This window comes from Cynocephalus volans, chromosome X (assembly GCF_027409185.1).
Source record: "Cynocephalus volans isolate mCynVol1 chromosome X, mCynVol1.pri, whole genome shotgun sequence".
Taxonomy (NCBI): domain Eukaryota; kingdom Metazoa; phylum Chordata; class Mammalia; order Dermoptera; family Cynocephalidae; genus Cynocephalus; species Cynocephalus volans.
This window is the reverse complement of record NC_084478.1, coordinates 81215202-81231418: the sequence shown is the minus strand read 5'-3', so window position 1 is coordinate 81231418 and position 16217 is coordinate 81215202. Positions and strand designations below refer to the sequence as shown.

General features: G+C 40.1%; 1 protein-coding gene across 5 annotated transcripts in view; it reads left to right on the top strand.

Moving 5' to 3' along the window:
* Nucleotides 1-16217, top strand: part of HDAC8 (histone deacetylase 8) — a 219012-nt gene that overhangs the window by 80395 nt on the left and 122400 nt on the right. For all 5 annotated transcript variants that reach the window (XM_063083263.1, XM_063083267.1, XM_063083268.1 and 2 more), the window contains one exon: nucleotides 15831-16003. In XM_063083263.1, coding sequence (XP_062939333.1) covers nucleotides 15831-16003 — 173 coding nt within the window. The remainder of the gene's footprint in view (nucleotides 1-15830; nucleotides 16004-16217) is intronic.

Genomic DNA, 16217 nt, shown 5'->3' with positions numbered 1-16217 from the left:
TTATTTTATTTTATTTATTTTTTTTTTAATTTTATTTTGTCGATATACATTTTGGCTGATTATTGCTCCCCATCACCAAAACCTCCCTCCCTTCTCCCTCCCCCCCTCCCCCCAACAATGTCCTTTCTGTTTGCTTGTCGTATCAACTTCAAGTAATAAGCCTTGCACTTTGAACTCAGCCCTCTATAGGTAAGGTATTTATATTAAATGCTTTTGTTCTATTTGATAAACTTCTACCCTGCCTCTCTATGGTATGGCAGATGTAAAATTGCTTATTGTTTATGGAAAGTGGATGACTCAGACACTAATTAAATTCACTGTTAATGTTAGCCACAGGTGGAAATGACGCCAAAGTGGACATTTCATTTATTCTTCCTAGTTTGATATGTCTTTTAAAATATTAAATTCAAAAGGCATTAAGCGTCTCAGAATGTGGGATAATTAGGAGGTGAGGGGGATACTGCGCTTCATTATCTGAGTTGTCCTGAACCCTCAGCCAGTGAGCTCACCCAGCCTGTCCCCAGGACTTGTTTAGGGTTGCCGTGGAGAACTGGTATTTTCCCTCACCTAATCCTTAGGGCTTTAAATCCAGGTGGTTAGAGGACAGTTTTTATATTCTTCTCCTTCCTCTCTCAACTGGTGTCTTTCAGGACCAGTTTCTGAACTGCACTACTAAGTAGCCCTGCCACCGTGACAGCCTCCCACCCCTAAGCAAACAAGTCTTCAAAGGTGATACTCTTTCATTTAAGTCAAGGATGACAATCTTCTGGAATTCTGTGGGTTTGTTTTGTACCTCTTCCCTGCACTCTTCTAAGTGGTGACTGATCCCTGCCCCACTGGAGAAAATGACTTGATTCTTTGGCAACAGTTTAATAGCTTCTGATGCTAGAACATGTTCTGAAACTATCCAGAGGCAGGAAGACCTTGCTTCTAAATGGAAATCTTGAGAATTATGCCCTTTAACATAGAGCTGCTCTGAAAAGAATCCCAAACTTGACTATATCCATCATGCACTCCCTACCCTACCCTAATACTCCGCCTCCCATAGTCTTTAGTCACTGCTCTGTCCCTTCAGTCTAGCTTAGAAAAACTACTGTTTGGACTCTGCTTTAAAATGTTAGGGCTTTGAAGGACTGCACCTGATGTAGCCATACACCTGGCAGCTGCCAGAACTGATGAGCTGCCTCGCTGTGTTGTGTTGACATGGACTGTGCAGAGATTTAGGTAAATCCGGTATCCACCACCTAATGAAAAAGCCTGCTGCTAAGTCTGGCTGGCCCTTGCTCTGTGTGCACTATTACCCATTGTGCTATCTGGAAAGAGCCATCCATACCCATTGGTACTTAAAGAAGGACTAAAGAAAAGAGCTTCTCAAAAAAAGCCCTATCAAATAACCAGCTAACAAGTTAACATGTGAAAAGGCATATGTTTGTACCAGGGACTAAAGGCAGTGTGTTTTCCTAAAGAAGATGCCAGCACAGCTGAGCAATGAGCTAGAGGTGAAGGGGCTGGTGCGCACCAGCTCTGCGCAAGAAAATCCCAAGCAGGAAGGGGCGGATGAGGGAATGGGGGGCAGGGAGGCACCTTAAATATGTTAGGGATGAAGTATAAAAATATCTATCCTACTTAAATATAGGCAAGCCTAACTAAACCTAATTAGAAGAAAGCCAGTCTGAACCATGGAATATTTTTAAATGCATTTTTATTACTTTCAAGCCTTGGACATGCTAGTAATTCAAACTAGACTAGCATAGTGCAGTACTCCAGGAAAGGGGCTTTAAGAATTATTTGTAATTAGCGTATCAATTATTTGTATGTAAGTGGATGTGCACAAAGTGCATAAAAAGTTTATTCTCCTAAGTAGGACAAACATTCCCCAGTGCAGTCCTGTTTACAATATTAATTTGCTTAGCCAGACCTTTTCGTGCCAAGATAGATGTATGTAAGAAATGCTTATTTCCTCAGGGAAGACTGAATCGCTTCCCTGTGTTTAGTCCAGTAACTAAGAAGCGGAGCGCCATTTGATTGGTTTGGGATTTCCAGGATATGGAGTTTTGAATTTGCATACAGACTGGAGAGATTTCATATGGAGAAGATCTGGCAGCCATTGCCAGAGATCCAGTTTCCCCATCTGGATTTCATTGGAGTGATCTGGATTTCATCAAGCAACAGGACACTGATCCTAAATGATCCACCAGACACTCTAACATAGGCATGTTTAAAATACATCCTGCCCCAGAAAAATAACTGTTAAAATATGATGAGTTGGAGTTACTCTATGTGCAGTACTTAAAAGTAATAAAAACGCATTTCTTTTTAAGTCCCACAAAAACCATGCAATATCAAGTTAATGATGAAAATCAATCCCCAAACTTTTTCTTGCACACCTCATTGCGTGACAGCATTGCAGAGATTTCCAATCATCTGGGAAAGGATATTATATTTTGATGAGCTGCACCAGGTGCTAACTATATGGCAGGATTTCAGCTTTGAATCTTAGGGAGGCCCTCATGGGTAAAGAATGGTGAGGGAAGGGATAGGAGCATGTTTATTGTTAACAAATCATTATTGTCCACCTAAGTTCGAATAGCAGAGCAATTGAATTGAAAAAGAAGAGGTATCAGTTATATGGGGAGGGTAGAAAATATGATTAGGAAATGAGAAACAGAAATGTAGGCCTATATATCTACCAGTATGTATTAAACTATGCTCTAGGTAAATTGTGAATTCTTCAAGGCTTAGAGAGTAAAAACTGAGTGCAGAAAGCATATGCACAAGCAGTAAATATACACACAAATGTTGTAACTACAGTTTGGAATGACTCCAGCACTCCCCTTTCCCCCAGGGGCATCACTATCCAGGGTCTGCAAAGGCCAAATAGCTGTTTGGCTTCCAATCAGATTTTGTGCCTAAGAAATGAGAGTAGTAGGTTTCAATTTTAATAATATTTTCTCCCAACCTCTATATAACAGAATGGCATTTGTGTTTCTGCCCCCTCTTAAAATGAATTTTGTGTTTGGTGAAAGGTAATAGATTGGCAGCACTGGAAAATGAATTACTGTATTCCCAGGACAGGTATAACTGGGTGGTGACACTATGAAATTTCTCTCTGCCTTCAGGGACCATTAGAGTACTATTCAGGAAGTCACTGCTGTGGTGAGGTGTGCTGAACTCAACAGTATCCTAGTGGGCTGAAAGAATTAACATAGCACTCGAAGGGCCTGACTTAGGCCATTCATTTATTCATTCAGCATTATGGAGTGCTTACCATGTGCCTGGTGCTGGGAGAAGACTTTCACACGTTATATCATGTAATCCTCACAACCCTTTGAGGGAGAGAATATTATTCTTGTTTCACAGAGAAGGAAACTGAGGTTCAGAGAAGTGAAGTGATTTGTCCAAGAAGCCATGCAAACACTGGATCCAAGCTCATCTGACTCCAAATCCAGTGTTCTCTCTGAACTGGGTGCTGTGGAGGTCACAAGGGAAGATGAATGAGACATATGCTCAAATAATGTGACACAAAGCAGAACGCAGTCTGCTATGAGCAGTCCTGATGGTTACAGAGCAGTGAGATGACCTACCCCAGATCAAATAAAGGGCCATTAGCACAGCTAGCCTTAGGATTCATATTCCTTAAGTCTTCTTCCATTTTGTTTTGTTTTTTAGCTTTACTTCTACAAACCAACCTGCCTCTCCACCCACCCCATCCCCTGCCCAGATACTGTACACTCTTCTTGCTGGGGCCTCTGGCCTTTCAGAATGAAGAGAGCCAAAGAGCATTGGGATTTAGTGACGGGAGCATTGGATTCAAATTAGAATTAGTGTTCTAATTCTAGCACTGACAATTCATTCCAGGCAACTGGAAAGGTCCTTTAATTCTGGATGACTCACTTTCCCTTGTGTGAATGAGAATGGTTTACTTCCAAGAGGTATAGAAAGAAAATAAGTAATAATAGGCTAAAAATAGTGTGTAGCCCTTTCTGTTGCCAAGGTGACATATAATTGATGAGTAGAATTACTTACTACAAAGGATGTTAGAAAGAGATGCCAATTAGAATCTTTGTTTCTATATAACGAACTTAGGAATGAGAGAAAAGATGCCCCTCTAAACTGTTAAGAAACTATATCTTGAAAATTAAAACAGAAAAAGGGATATGAGGTTGTTGGTTGGTTGGTTGATATGGTTGGATGGTTAGTTGGTTTGGGTATTCGAGGTTTGGTTTTTATTTTATGGATTCGGGTTTTTTTATTTGTTTTATGTATTTTAGATGTTCATAGAACCAGTACAACTTGTCCGATGCTAAAAGCAGAAAAAGAAACTTATAGAAAATTAAATGTCTTCTAGATATGTCCAAGAGGCACACATGGCCCCCAACAAAATGACACATCATCCTCACTGCAGGGAGCACCCCCTCCCCCAATTCCCTGCATCCCTGAACCATTTGTAATAGATATTCAGGAATCACTGAGACATTTACCATATGTTACATCCCCTGGCAGGTTGAACTGTTGCAGAATGAGTCAGCAGTACCTAGGCTGAGATAGGATTGAAAGAATTTTAAAAAGCCATACCTATGAAAAGTTGAACAGCTCCCATTTGGGACTGATTAGTGATACTTTGGGTCCTTAACACAATCCCCCTATGAATCCCACCAAATGAAATAGATTTAAAATTTATGTCTTAGAAAGGGGTTTTGCTGCTGGCAATAACTTTTCTCAGGCTGACTTTGGGAGCTCAAAGTAACAAATATTTCTCCCTTCTCTCCCTTTGCATCCTATCCTTCTTGGTTTTTCAACTTTGAATTTCTCATTTCTTTAATCTCTATTGAGGAAGTCTCTAGAGGATACTGAGAGTGCTTGTTTGGAAACATGAATATGACAAGGCTGGTCTAGGCTGAAATGCAAGCTAGGATGTCAGGAGAAGGAACCTGCCAGGAGCATGTGCCAGTCATAGGCCTGGCTAGGGGGACAAGTTAGGGTTACCAGACCCTACCGCCAGCATTGATTGAGGGTAACTATAACAGCATCGCACTGGCATCCCATTGCCCTGAGATGAATCTTAGAGGATTTCAATTATTTAAAAAACCAAAAAACAAAATATGTTCAGCCCTGATATTAGAGGTAAAGTAGCACCAGTGAGTGATCTCAAGGGCACACACTAGAAGCTATGGTCTACCCTGATGGAATAAAAGGAAAGAGGATAATTCTATGACTTTGTTTGGGGGCTTTTCTTTTATCTAAATGCATCATTAATGTCATCACCCCTCGCTTTTATCCTCCTCAGACACCAACCCCCTCCCTAAATCAAGGCCTGTAGAAACAGCTGCCACAGCTTCGCTTTCTCATATGCATAGCCCTGTCTGAAAAGCAGACTACTGAGTGCTGAAGGATCAGGTTTCTCCTCAAGAAAACTACATTTCAAATGGATATCTTGTGTGTTTATAGGGAAGTTACTAATATAGTGTAATGAGATGCTTGTCTTTCCCCTTCTTTCTGGGTAAAAGATTCTATACTTTAACAAAACCTAAAATTAATTATTTGCAGTGTAGCAAACAGTACTGTTATAGTGATCAGGGAAACTTTCCCAAAAGCAATCTGGAATGATATTTCATTCATTTATTCATTTAATAACTATTTGTTGAATACCTATTATGTATAAAGTATTGATTTTACCCTCAAGAAAGTTAGTGGTCATTTAAAAATGATAGATACATAGATAGACCGACAGACAAACAGTAGATAGATGGATATTGATTTTCATATTCACACACATTTGAGTAAAATAAAGCATAGAAAGTTGTAAAAACCAAAAGTTATAGAATGCAGTAAGCATTTGAATGGAGAAAATACTTCAGAAAAAGGCTTAATTGAGGAGGTAACATGTGGTCTGGGTTTAAAGGTTAGCTAATTACTATATCTTTACAAAGTGTGTGAACGTGTGTTTGTGTTTATAAAATCTGGATCAAGTTCAAATACACAGAGACTGTAGGGAAGGACATGCTACACAGAGGCTATAGCAAGATTAAAGTCTTGCTATAATAGGCTGAGCTATGCACAAATAATAGCAATGGTTTGGTTTGGCTGGACTGTAAAGTGCAGGAGAGAGAGAAGTTGCAAAGAAGATAGGAAAAGTCAGTGGGAACCACATCACGGAGGAGCTGGAATGCTTAGCTATGAAAATTTGTACTGTATTCTATAAGCATGGAGGAGCCACTGAAAGTTTTAGAATGAGGGAATAATAAGATCAGAGCTTGCTTAGGAAGATTAACACTCAAAAAATAATAATGCTGTGGCTACTGCTGCTGTTATATGGAACAATGTGGGTGAAGTGGCTGGCAGAGTACCTGATGCATAGTAGCTCAGTAAGTCATAGAAGCAGGTATACTGCAGTGGTTTAGAACATGGACTCTAGTGCTCCCAGGCTGCCTGGGTTCGAAAACTAGCTCTGCCACTTAATAGCTGCGTGATCTTGTACAGATTTCTTAACCTCTCTGTGCTGCAGTTTCCCCTTCTGTATAGGGTTAAAAGTAATGCCTATCTTATAAAATTGTTATGAGGGTTAAATGAGCTAATACATATAAAGCACATAAAACGGTGCTCTGTTTTGAATAAAGTGCTCAATAAATGTTTGCTGTTATTATCATTTTTATGTACAGAGGAGAGGGAACTTGAATTAGCCTTTAAAGAAAGGCTATGACATAGATGACTTTCAGGCACAAGGAAGTACATGACAAAAAGCCATAAGAAAACACAAGGTGAGTGAGGTGAATATTGGAGAGTTCAGTTTGTCTACAGAATAATATGGGTTAAGGGGTTATTGGAAATTAAGATTAAAAAGGTAGGTCAGAGTCAGATCATGAAGGACTTCAGATCATGGCCTAAGAATCTAAGAATATTAAGTGTTATCTAAGACAGTGGAAGGACATTAAAGGTTTTTGAGTAAGGAAATGACTTGATCAAAACTATCCTTAAGGAAAATTAATCTGATGATAGTGTATGTGATGGATTGGAAAGGGAAGAGAATTGAGGCAGGGAAACTAATTAGGAAGCTATTAGTGTAACCTACAAAGGAAGTCATAAGGGCTAGATTAGAGTACTGCAATGGGAATGGAAAGGAGGGAATAGGAGAGAGATTGGTGAAAGACTGGTAATTCAAGAGGAACAGGAAAAGGGAGGAATTAGAAAGGAAGGGCTTCAGAGTTTTGAGCATGGGTGACTGAAAGGATGGATATCATTAAAAGACACAGGGAATAAAGGAAGTAAGATAACAGGTTCAGTGTGATCAAATGGAGCTGTAAATTACAGCTGACTTCTCTGCACAAATTGACAGGTTGATCTTAAAATTTATGTAGAAATTCAACCCAGAATATCCAAAACAATCTTGAAAAGGAAGGACAAAGTTGGAGAACTCATACTTCCCAATTTCAAAACTTACTACAAAGCTACAGTAATCAAGACAGTGTGGTGCTGGCATGAGTACAGACAGATAGATCGGTAGAACAGAGTTCACAGTCCAGAAATAAACCAACACATTGTCAATTGATTTTATAGAAAGGAGCCAAGACCATTCAATATGGGAAAGAAAAGTCTTTTCAGCAAATGGTGCTGGGACAATTGGATATCAACATGCAAAAGTATGAAGGTTGACCCTTACCTCACACCATATAGATAAATTAATTAATAATAGATCAAAGACCTAAATGTAAGAGCTAAAACTATAAAACTCTCAGAAGAAAAGATAAATTTAAATTTTTATGACCTTGAGTTAGGTGATGGTTTCTTAGATATGACACCAAAAACACAAGCAACAACAACAAAAAAATAGATAAATTGGGCTTTGTCAAAAATATATTTTATTTTTTTTACATTCTAAGATGTTATTGTGGAGCAGTTGAGGGGGTAGGGGAAGGGAAATAAGGTGGGGGGAGGATGATGAGGGGGGTGTGGATGAGGCCCATGGGAGCCCCCTCATTCCAGCAGGAGAGACCAGGGGGCTTCCACCTGTAGCTCAGTCATTGCTGGGCTGGATGCAATGTCAGGGGAGAGTGACGACTGAAGCCTTTGGCCCTCCACTGCCCCAGCTCAGGAGCCCAGGGTGTTTCTGGTTGCAGCTCAGTGGTCATTGCTGGGCTGGTTGCAGATGTCAATGGGGTCGTGGCTGAGACCCACAGCCTTCTGCACTCCCCAGCTTGGCCCAGGGGACTTCCAGTCCTTCTAGGCTTTATAGGTGTTCTTTGGTGGTGTTAGACCTTTATTGGTTAATACCAAACTTTGTCTCTGATCTGTGGGTATTTTATTTTTCTTTCAGTTCTGTGTTAGATTATTCACTGTTCCCACCACTTAAACTCTGCACTGGAACTAATTTGTTGTCCTTTGGTTACTTCTAAAATGGGGGAATTTTCTGTGGGGACCAGCACTTGAGCCCTGTTTTTGAGCTAAATTGCTATTTCGCTCCTGATTCTCTGGGGAAGGCTTTTCGTGCAGCTCAGGTTTTAATTGTTGACCTTGTAAGCACTTCCGGGTCTTGTGAGGTCCAGTACACCCAAATTGTGTGGAAAATCTGGTCTGGGCCTGAGTCTTTTCAGCCAACTGCACCCCTTCAATTCTATATTCCTGACCAGTCTCCTCTGAGTGGTCCTATGCTGATTGGGGGGCAGATCAGCTGTCCTAGCTGTGCCCCAGTGTTCCCCCAGTGGGCCCATCTCCCCTACCGCCTGCCCTCCAAACACTTCCCATAGGATGAGCTGTGCACTGGTTCCTTGCAATGATTCATTGGCCTCTAAGTAGCTCCTTTTTTTTTCAGTTTTCTATGGCTCCTCCTATGTGGGTCCACAGGAACCCTGTTAGTGGTCTTGCTGGCCTTGGGGCCACCAAGGCCCTCTTCTCCCCTGCAGCCTCCAAGCAACTTTAAACAAAGGGCACAGCTGCAGCTTTTTCCAGCTCTTGCTCTGTGTGCTCACCAAGGCCAGCCTTGAAGCAGCTGGTGCTCAAAATGGTGGGAGCAATCCTTTCTTTCTCTCACTGTGGCTTCTCCTGCCTTCATGAACTCCATAGGTCTCTCCTCCTCTTTCCCTGAGCTCTAGCAGCCCCACCTTGGCTGTCATTGCTTTTTAATAGTTGTATATTGGTTGATTTGTGGGAGAAAGTGATGCTGGGGACCATCTATTCCACCATCTTTGACTCTGTCAAAATTAAAAACATTTGTGCTTCAAAGTACATTATCAAGAAAGTGCAAAGATAATCCATAGAGTAGAAGGCAATATTTTCAGATCATATATCCGATGAGGGACTTGTATCTAGAATATGTTAAGAACTCTTACAACTCAATATTTAAAAAGATAATCCAGTTTAAAAATGAGCAAAAGACTGAAATTGACAAATGGACAATAAACACATGAAAAGATGCTCAACTTCACTAGTCATCAGGCAAATGCAAATTAAAACCACAATGAGATAACTCTTCACACCCAGTAGGATGGCTGTAATTAATTAAAAACAAAATAAAACAGAAAATAAGTGTTGGCGAGGATGTGGAGAAATTAGAACCCTCAGACATTGCTGGTGGTAACGTAACATGGTGCACCTGCTGTGGAAAACAGTCTGGCAGTTCCGCAAAAGGTTACACATAGAGTTACCATATGACCCAGAAATTTTACTCCTAGGTATTTATACCCAAGAGAATTGAAAACATGTCCACACAAAAAGTTGTACATAAATATCCATAGCAGCATTATTCATATTAGCCAAAATGTGGAAATAACCCAAATGTCCATCAGCTGATGAATGGATAAACAAAATGTGGTGTATACATACAACAGAATATATTATTCAGCTATAAAAGGAATGAGGTAATGATACATGCTACAACACAGATGAACCTTGAAAACATGCTAATTGAGCCAGTCACAAAAGACCACATATTGTATGATTCCATTTATGTGGAAGTTCAAAATTAGACAAATTCATAGAGACAGAAAGTAGATTAGTGGTTTCCAGAGTTGGAAAGTGGTGGTAATGGGTAGTGACTGCTAGCGGGTACAGGGTTTCTTTTGGGAATGATGAAGATGTTCTAAAATTCATTGTGGTGATGGTTGCACAACTGAGTGAATATACCAAAAGCTGTTGAATTGTACACTTTAAATGAGGAAATTGTATGGTATGTGAATATCAATAAAGTTATTTTTAAAAATATTTTTTACTGGAGCTGTGGCCATTGATGACCAAATGCAGATTTTTGAGTAGGATCGATGGTCAGTTGCTTCTGAGAAGTTGAAAAAGATAACAGAAAAAAGGCTTTGGGATATGGTAATCCAGAGGTCTCTCTACATTTAAGAGAGTAGTTTTAGAAGAGCAGTGAGATCAGAAACTGGACCGCAAGAAGTATGTATGAGCGGCCGGTACTAGGATTAAGTTTGGCAGTGCTGAGAAGGGGAGGGGGAGATGGGCAATTTGTAACCTAAAGAAACTGAATCCATAGTAAGGCAGAGACTGAAGATGTAAGCAAAGAGCTCACAGGTGATACATGGCCCTTAAAGCAACAGGAAAGAGGATCTAGTGCCCAGATGGAGAAGGAATACGAGGGAGGAAGGACATTTTCAGGTAGGGGAAAGAGGAAGAGGAAGGCACTCATTAAACACAGCTTCAACCAGTTCAGTCAAGTATAAGGCAGCAAAAGTTTGATCTAAAAGACACACGTCAAACTCTTAATCAGCAGTTACCTCTGAGGAGGGAGCAGAAATGGGGAGAGGGAGATTTTTCACTTTTATTTGGCAGACTTTTATGCTTAGTGTTTTTATTTCAAGAATGTCCTCTCATTATGTTTGTATTTTTTAAAATTAGACTAAATGCTGTAAGTAATGTAACTATCAATTGGAGGTAAAGTGAAGGATTGCCAAGCTGCAGAGAAGGAGTGGCCCATATTAATCGCTCAGTAAATGTTTATAGAATTTGTTGAGTTGGAGCTGTAAGCATAAACTGTAGTGGAAGCAATTAGTTTGATTTCTCAGCTTTCTCCAGCAGAGCTGAGCAGAAAATTCTGACAATGTGGTTTATCCACGGTCTTGAGGTTTGACAAGGCAAAAATGACAAAGGTGTGAAGGAATTAAGTGTGCTAGTAAGGGTTTTCTAAATCACTAACCATATTCTCCAAAATGAGTAGTGAAGCAACTGAGGTGAAAAAGTAGGCTGGTGGACTTTGAAAATAGGAAAAAGACGAGCAAGTAGGAGTTATAATGAGAATAAAGAGCAAGTGCAACAGGAGACATGGAAAGTAGAAAATTGTAGTTGGAAAACTAGTTCAGAGTTCAGGGTCTTAGAATTAGCGCAATTCCAAGTGTTTTCTTATCAGGCCCTGAAGTGTAGCCATGCTACACTAATAACAACTAATGTGGAGTGAAGGCGAACATCACTATTGTTGAAAAGGTGAAGAAACTTTGATGTCAGAGAATTAGAACAGTCATGGGAAATGAGCAGATTTCTTTTGTTCAATACAGTAAACCCACTGCCCAACCTAACGCCTGGTATATAGTAGGCATTCAATTAACTTTTATTGAATGGATGGATGGATGTGTGGGTGGATGGATGGATGAATATTATGGAACTTATCATAGTTATTTGTTTTCCTGTCTTCTCCTACTGGACCATAAGTTCTCTGGACCTTGCTTATTTCTGTATCTCTAGTGCCCAGCATAGAGAATAAATAGTAGGTGCTTGAATCAAGGTTTGAGTGAGTAAATGAATATTGAACTGCAGAGAATGATGACAAGGAGAGAGAGAGAGAGAAAAATTGTGAGCCAGGTGCTAAAATTCTAAAGGGAGGTGAGAGAATACATTGTAGGCCTACAAATGAGAACTTTATCAGTATTTGAATAGTATAAGCAAATGACATTGACTTCAAAAGAGGAGGGATTGATGAGAGGGGAAGAATACTGGATTTGGAAGTGACAATAGGAAAAGGAATATTCCAATTTCTCTTTTCCCCTCCTGGGAATTCTGGAGGAATGGGCACAGTGTGTTTCCTCCTATGACTTTCCACCCCTATTCTGTCCCTAGCCCTCTCAATTTTTTCCAAATTTACCTTACCTTTCTTCCTGTGCCCTCATGCCTAGAATGCTTCAATATCCTTTTTGCTGACCCTTCTGCCTCCAGACTTCCTTACTTTGGCCTTACACGCAACAGCAAAAATCAAAATTTCTAACCAAAATTTTTCAGCAACATCAGTACTTATCTCATACTTCTCCAGCGGCTACTATCTGGCTGTCAAATCAAATGAAACCTCCAGTCTTGAATTTATGAGTGTCCACCATTTAGCCTCTGTAACCTGTCCTCACTTCCAGTGGCTTTGAAGCTTACACTATGTACAAAATACCCTACCTTTTTCAAAGCTTCTAATTACCCTTTTGTCTACCCATCGGGAGCCCTCTTCATCAGAATGCCTTGAGGATTCATTTTCCCTACCTGGCTATAATTAAAACAACTATTCCAGAAACACCTGCCTTCCTTTATCTTTTCCTCTCTCCTAATTACCAAACACTCATGATGGCTATATGGTTATATGTATATGTTTCTCTTCTGTATCACTCTGCACTACCCTGTCAATTCTACCATGGAAGTATCTCCCAGATCTATCTCTTCCTTCCCATCCTTGCTGTCACTGGTTTGGATGGTTGCAAAAGCCCTGATTAACCTTCGGTGTTTCCTACACTAGAGCTCAAGTATCTTTAAAATGGAAATTTAATCATGCCCCCAACAGACACACACACACATAATACATACATAATGTTGGAGACATTTCATAATACCCTTTAAGTAAAAGTCCAAACTCATTAGCCTGCCTGGCATATGCAGCCCACGTTTACTTCTATAGTCTCATGCCACCACTCCCCATTTCAAGCCTTCCTGCACGTGTGCTTCCTTCTTTGAACCTAGTCCCCTACCAGTAACCCCCACAACCATCCCTGCCTCCAATTCTCCTACCTTCACCCCAAATGCCTATAAACTTCTCTTATGCCTTTTTTAAAAAACGTTGTGTTGCAAAATAATCACAGATTTACAGGAGGTTGCAAAAAAATGTATAGGGAAGTACCATGCACCCTTCCTCCAGCCTCCTCCAATGTTGACATCTTGCGCAATTATAGTGCTGCATCCATAGAGCTTATTCAGATTTCACCAGTTATACATGCACTCATGTATAGGGGGGGTCTATGCAGCTTTGTCACACATGTAGCCATGTATAAACACAACCACAGTCAAGATACATCACCACAAGTCTCCCTCATGCTATCCCTTTATAGCCACACCCATCTCTAAACCCCTGGCAACCACTAATCTGTTCATCTCTGTAGTTAATATTTCACAATGTTATATATATAGAATCATGCAGTATATATTCTTTTGAGACTGGCCTTATTCACCCAGCATAACTCCCTTGAGGTCCATCCAAATTTTTTGTATGTATCAATAGTTTGTTTCTTTTTATTGATGAGAAATATTACAATGCTATGCATGTACCAGTTTGTTTAACCATTTAGCTGTTGAACTACATCTGGGTTTTTTCCAGTTTTTGGCTATTACAAATAAAGCTGCTAGAAACATCCATGTACATGAAAATAAGTTCCTACATTAAAATAAATCTTAATTCCTCTGGACTAAATTGCCCAAGAGTGCAATTGCTGGGTCATATGTAAGTCTATTTTTAGTTTTGAAGGGAACTGCTGAAGTATTTTCCAGAGTGTCTATACCATTTTACATTCCCACCAGCAAGATATGTATGATCTGGTTTCTCCACATCCTCACCAGGAATTGTTGCTATTACTGTTTTTCATTTTAGCCATCTTGAGAGTTGGCTCATTGTAGTTCTTGTCATCTTTTAGGACCTAAATCAAGAGTTATCTCTGTAGAGACTTTTCTGATACCCTCTGAAAGAGTTGATTACTCTCTCCTCTGTGCCATCTCTGATACTTTATTTATCATTGTATTTTAATTATTTATTGGCAAAGGCCATGTCTTCCCCTCTGTTCTGTGCTACATGAAGATAGGGGCTATACCATATCCATCTTTATTCCTGCAGCATCTGGTACAGTTACATGCTGGGCACACAGTGGACGCTAAGTCAGTGTGTACTAAGTGAGGGAAAGAATGAATGAAAAGAACGTTAGCCTTGCTGGCCTCCCCCACCTCCCCCTAAAGCTAGAAACCTTTTTAGAACTGACATCACACCTTCCTCTGTCTCCCAGCAGCAGCTAATAGGGTTCTCTGTATGTGTAGATGCTCAATAAATGTCGTCTAAAGTATTCAGGCGGAGGGCCGGCCCGCGGCTCACTCAGGAGAGTGCAGTGCTGATAACACCAAGGCCACGGGTTCGGATCCCATATAGGGATGGCTGGTTGGCTCACTGGCTGAGCGTGGTGTTGACAACACCAAGCCAAGGGTTGAGATCCCCTTACCGGTCATCTTTAAAAAAAAAAAAAAAGTATTCAAGTGGTTTATCTTCCCTCTGCACCCAGGAGATAAGCACATGAAAGAGAGAATAGGCCCAAGTATCCTTGTATTAAGGATCACATGTCATAATTTTTATAATATTCTTATAATCTCTATAATGACTCAATATTTGTATAGATGAGAAATCCAAACAAAACAGTCCTTTGAGTCAAAGAACACCTCTGTGACTGAACACTGTTTAATAGTTTCAGTACCCTGGTTATATATGAATTTGGGAGGATGGTATTTTATATCTCTGAATTCCTTTTGCAGTTTCAGAAGGATCTGGGATTTTTCTGGTTTTGTTGCACTGGTATAATTTGACATGTTGATTATGAGGGGGTCATTAACCTCAACATTTTTGATCACTTTTTGACTCTGTAGTTTCTCAACTCTGAAGTATGTTAATTTGCACTTGTTTATATGTCTCTGTAAGAGTTACTCAGGCACTTGAGGACTGCTTTATGTTTTGTCTGGAAAGTAGATTGTAAGCCCCTTGAGAGCAGGGACCTTGTAACTCCTAGGAATGTATTCTGGACATTGTCAGTATTCAATTAATTATAATATTGGAGGCCTGACTAAGGTCACCTGTCACAATTGACATCTTCCTTTTCATCTCTACAGCTTTTAACTATTGAAAAAAGCAGTTAGGTTGATTTGATAGCACTGAATGATTCTATTCAAAATTATGCTCATTGTTACCCACTATAATTGTTCTTTTCAGGTGCTTTCAGATTTATAATTCTGGATCAGTTGTTACAGTTCCCTTCCATATAATTCTCTGGTTACATACGCATTGGGGAGGACTGTATTTCATAACCCTCAAGTCCCTTTGCATAATCAAAAGTAAGCTGATAAGCATGTACTTCCCACCCCCAGCCCCCACTGATAACTAGGTGATAAACTCCAAGTGTGGTCATGATCTTAAATTATCAGAAAGAAATCCTTAATAACTGTTCAATGTATATGTCTTATTTTCCCAGATTTTAAAATGGAGTAAAATATGTGCACTGTGTCCTATGGCTGTTGAAGTTAAATTAATACAAATATTTTTAAGGAAGTCTGAGTTCTAAAACAGAAGGGCAAATTTGTTCGTTGATGAGGGCAGAGGTATGGGGAATTTATTTTTGTAAGTCAGGTTTATTGAAGTGTCATTTACATACAGTCTGATTCACCTCATCAAAGTTTAATAAGTTTGACACATTGTAGGGTTTTTTGTTGTATTTTTTTTCTTCATTAACTGTTTGCAGATTCAGCTATTCCTCCACCTTGCCCCAGCACCACCACTACCCCTAGACCAAACTGACCTATTTTTTTCTGATATTTTGTATCCTTTCTCATTTCTACAGTGTACTAAAGGAGGTATACCAAGCCTTTAATCCCAAAGCAGTGGTCTTACAGCTGGGAGCTGATACAATAGCTGGGGATCCCATGTGCTCCTTTAACATGACTCCAGTGGGAATTGGCAAGTGTCTTAAGTACATCCTTCAGTGGCAATTGGCAACACTCATTTTGGGAGGAGGTGAGTACAAAGGAAGGTCACCAGGAGAATTTATTGACCTTCCTCCACATTTTGTCTATTGACACTGAGGAACACTTGGCTTTCTTAGATTGGCTAACACCAATCTGCCTGTGGCCGAGAAGCCTGAGTCAGTGAAATCTGCCACCTGCACAGTTCAGCATAAGGAAGTGTACTCGGGCACACGTCTCCTCCTCAGGTTAGCATGTGCATTGAC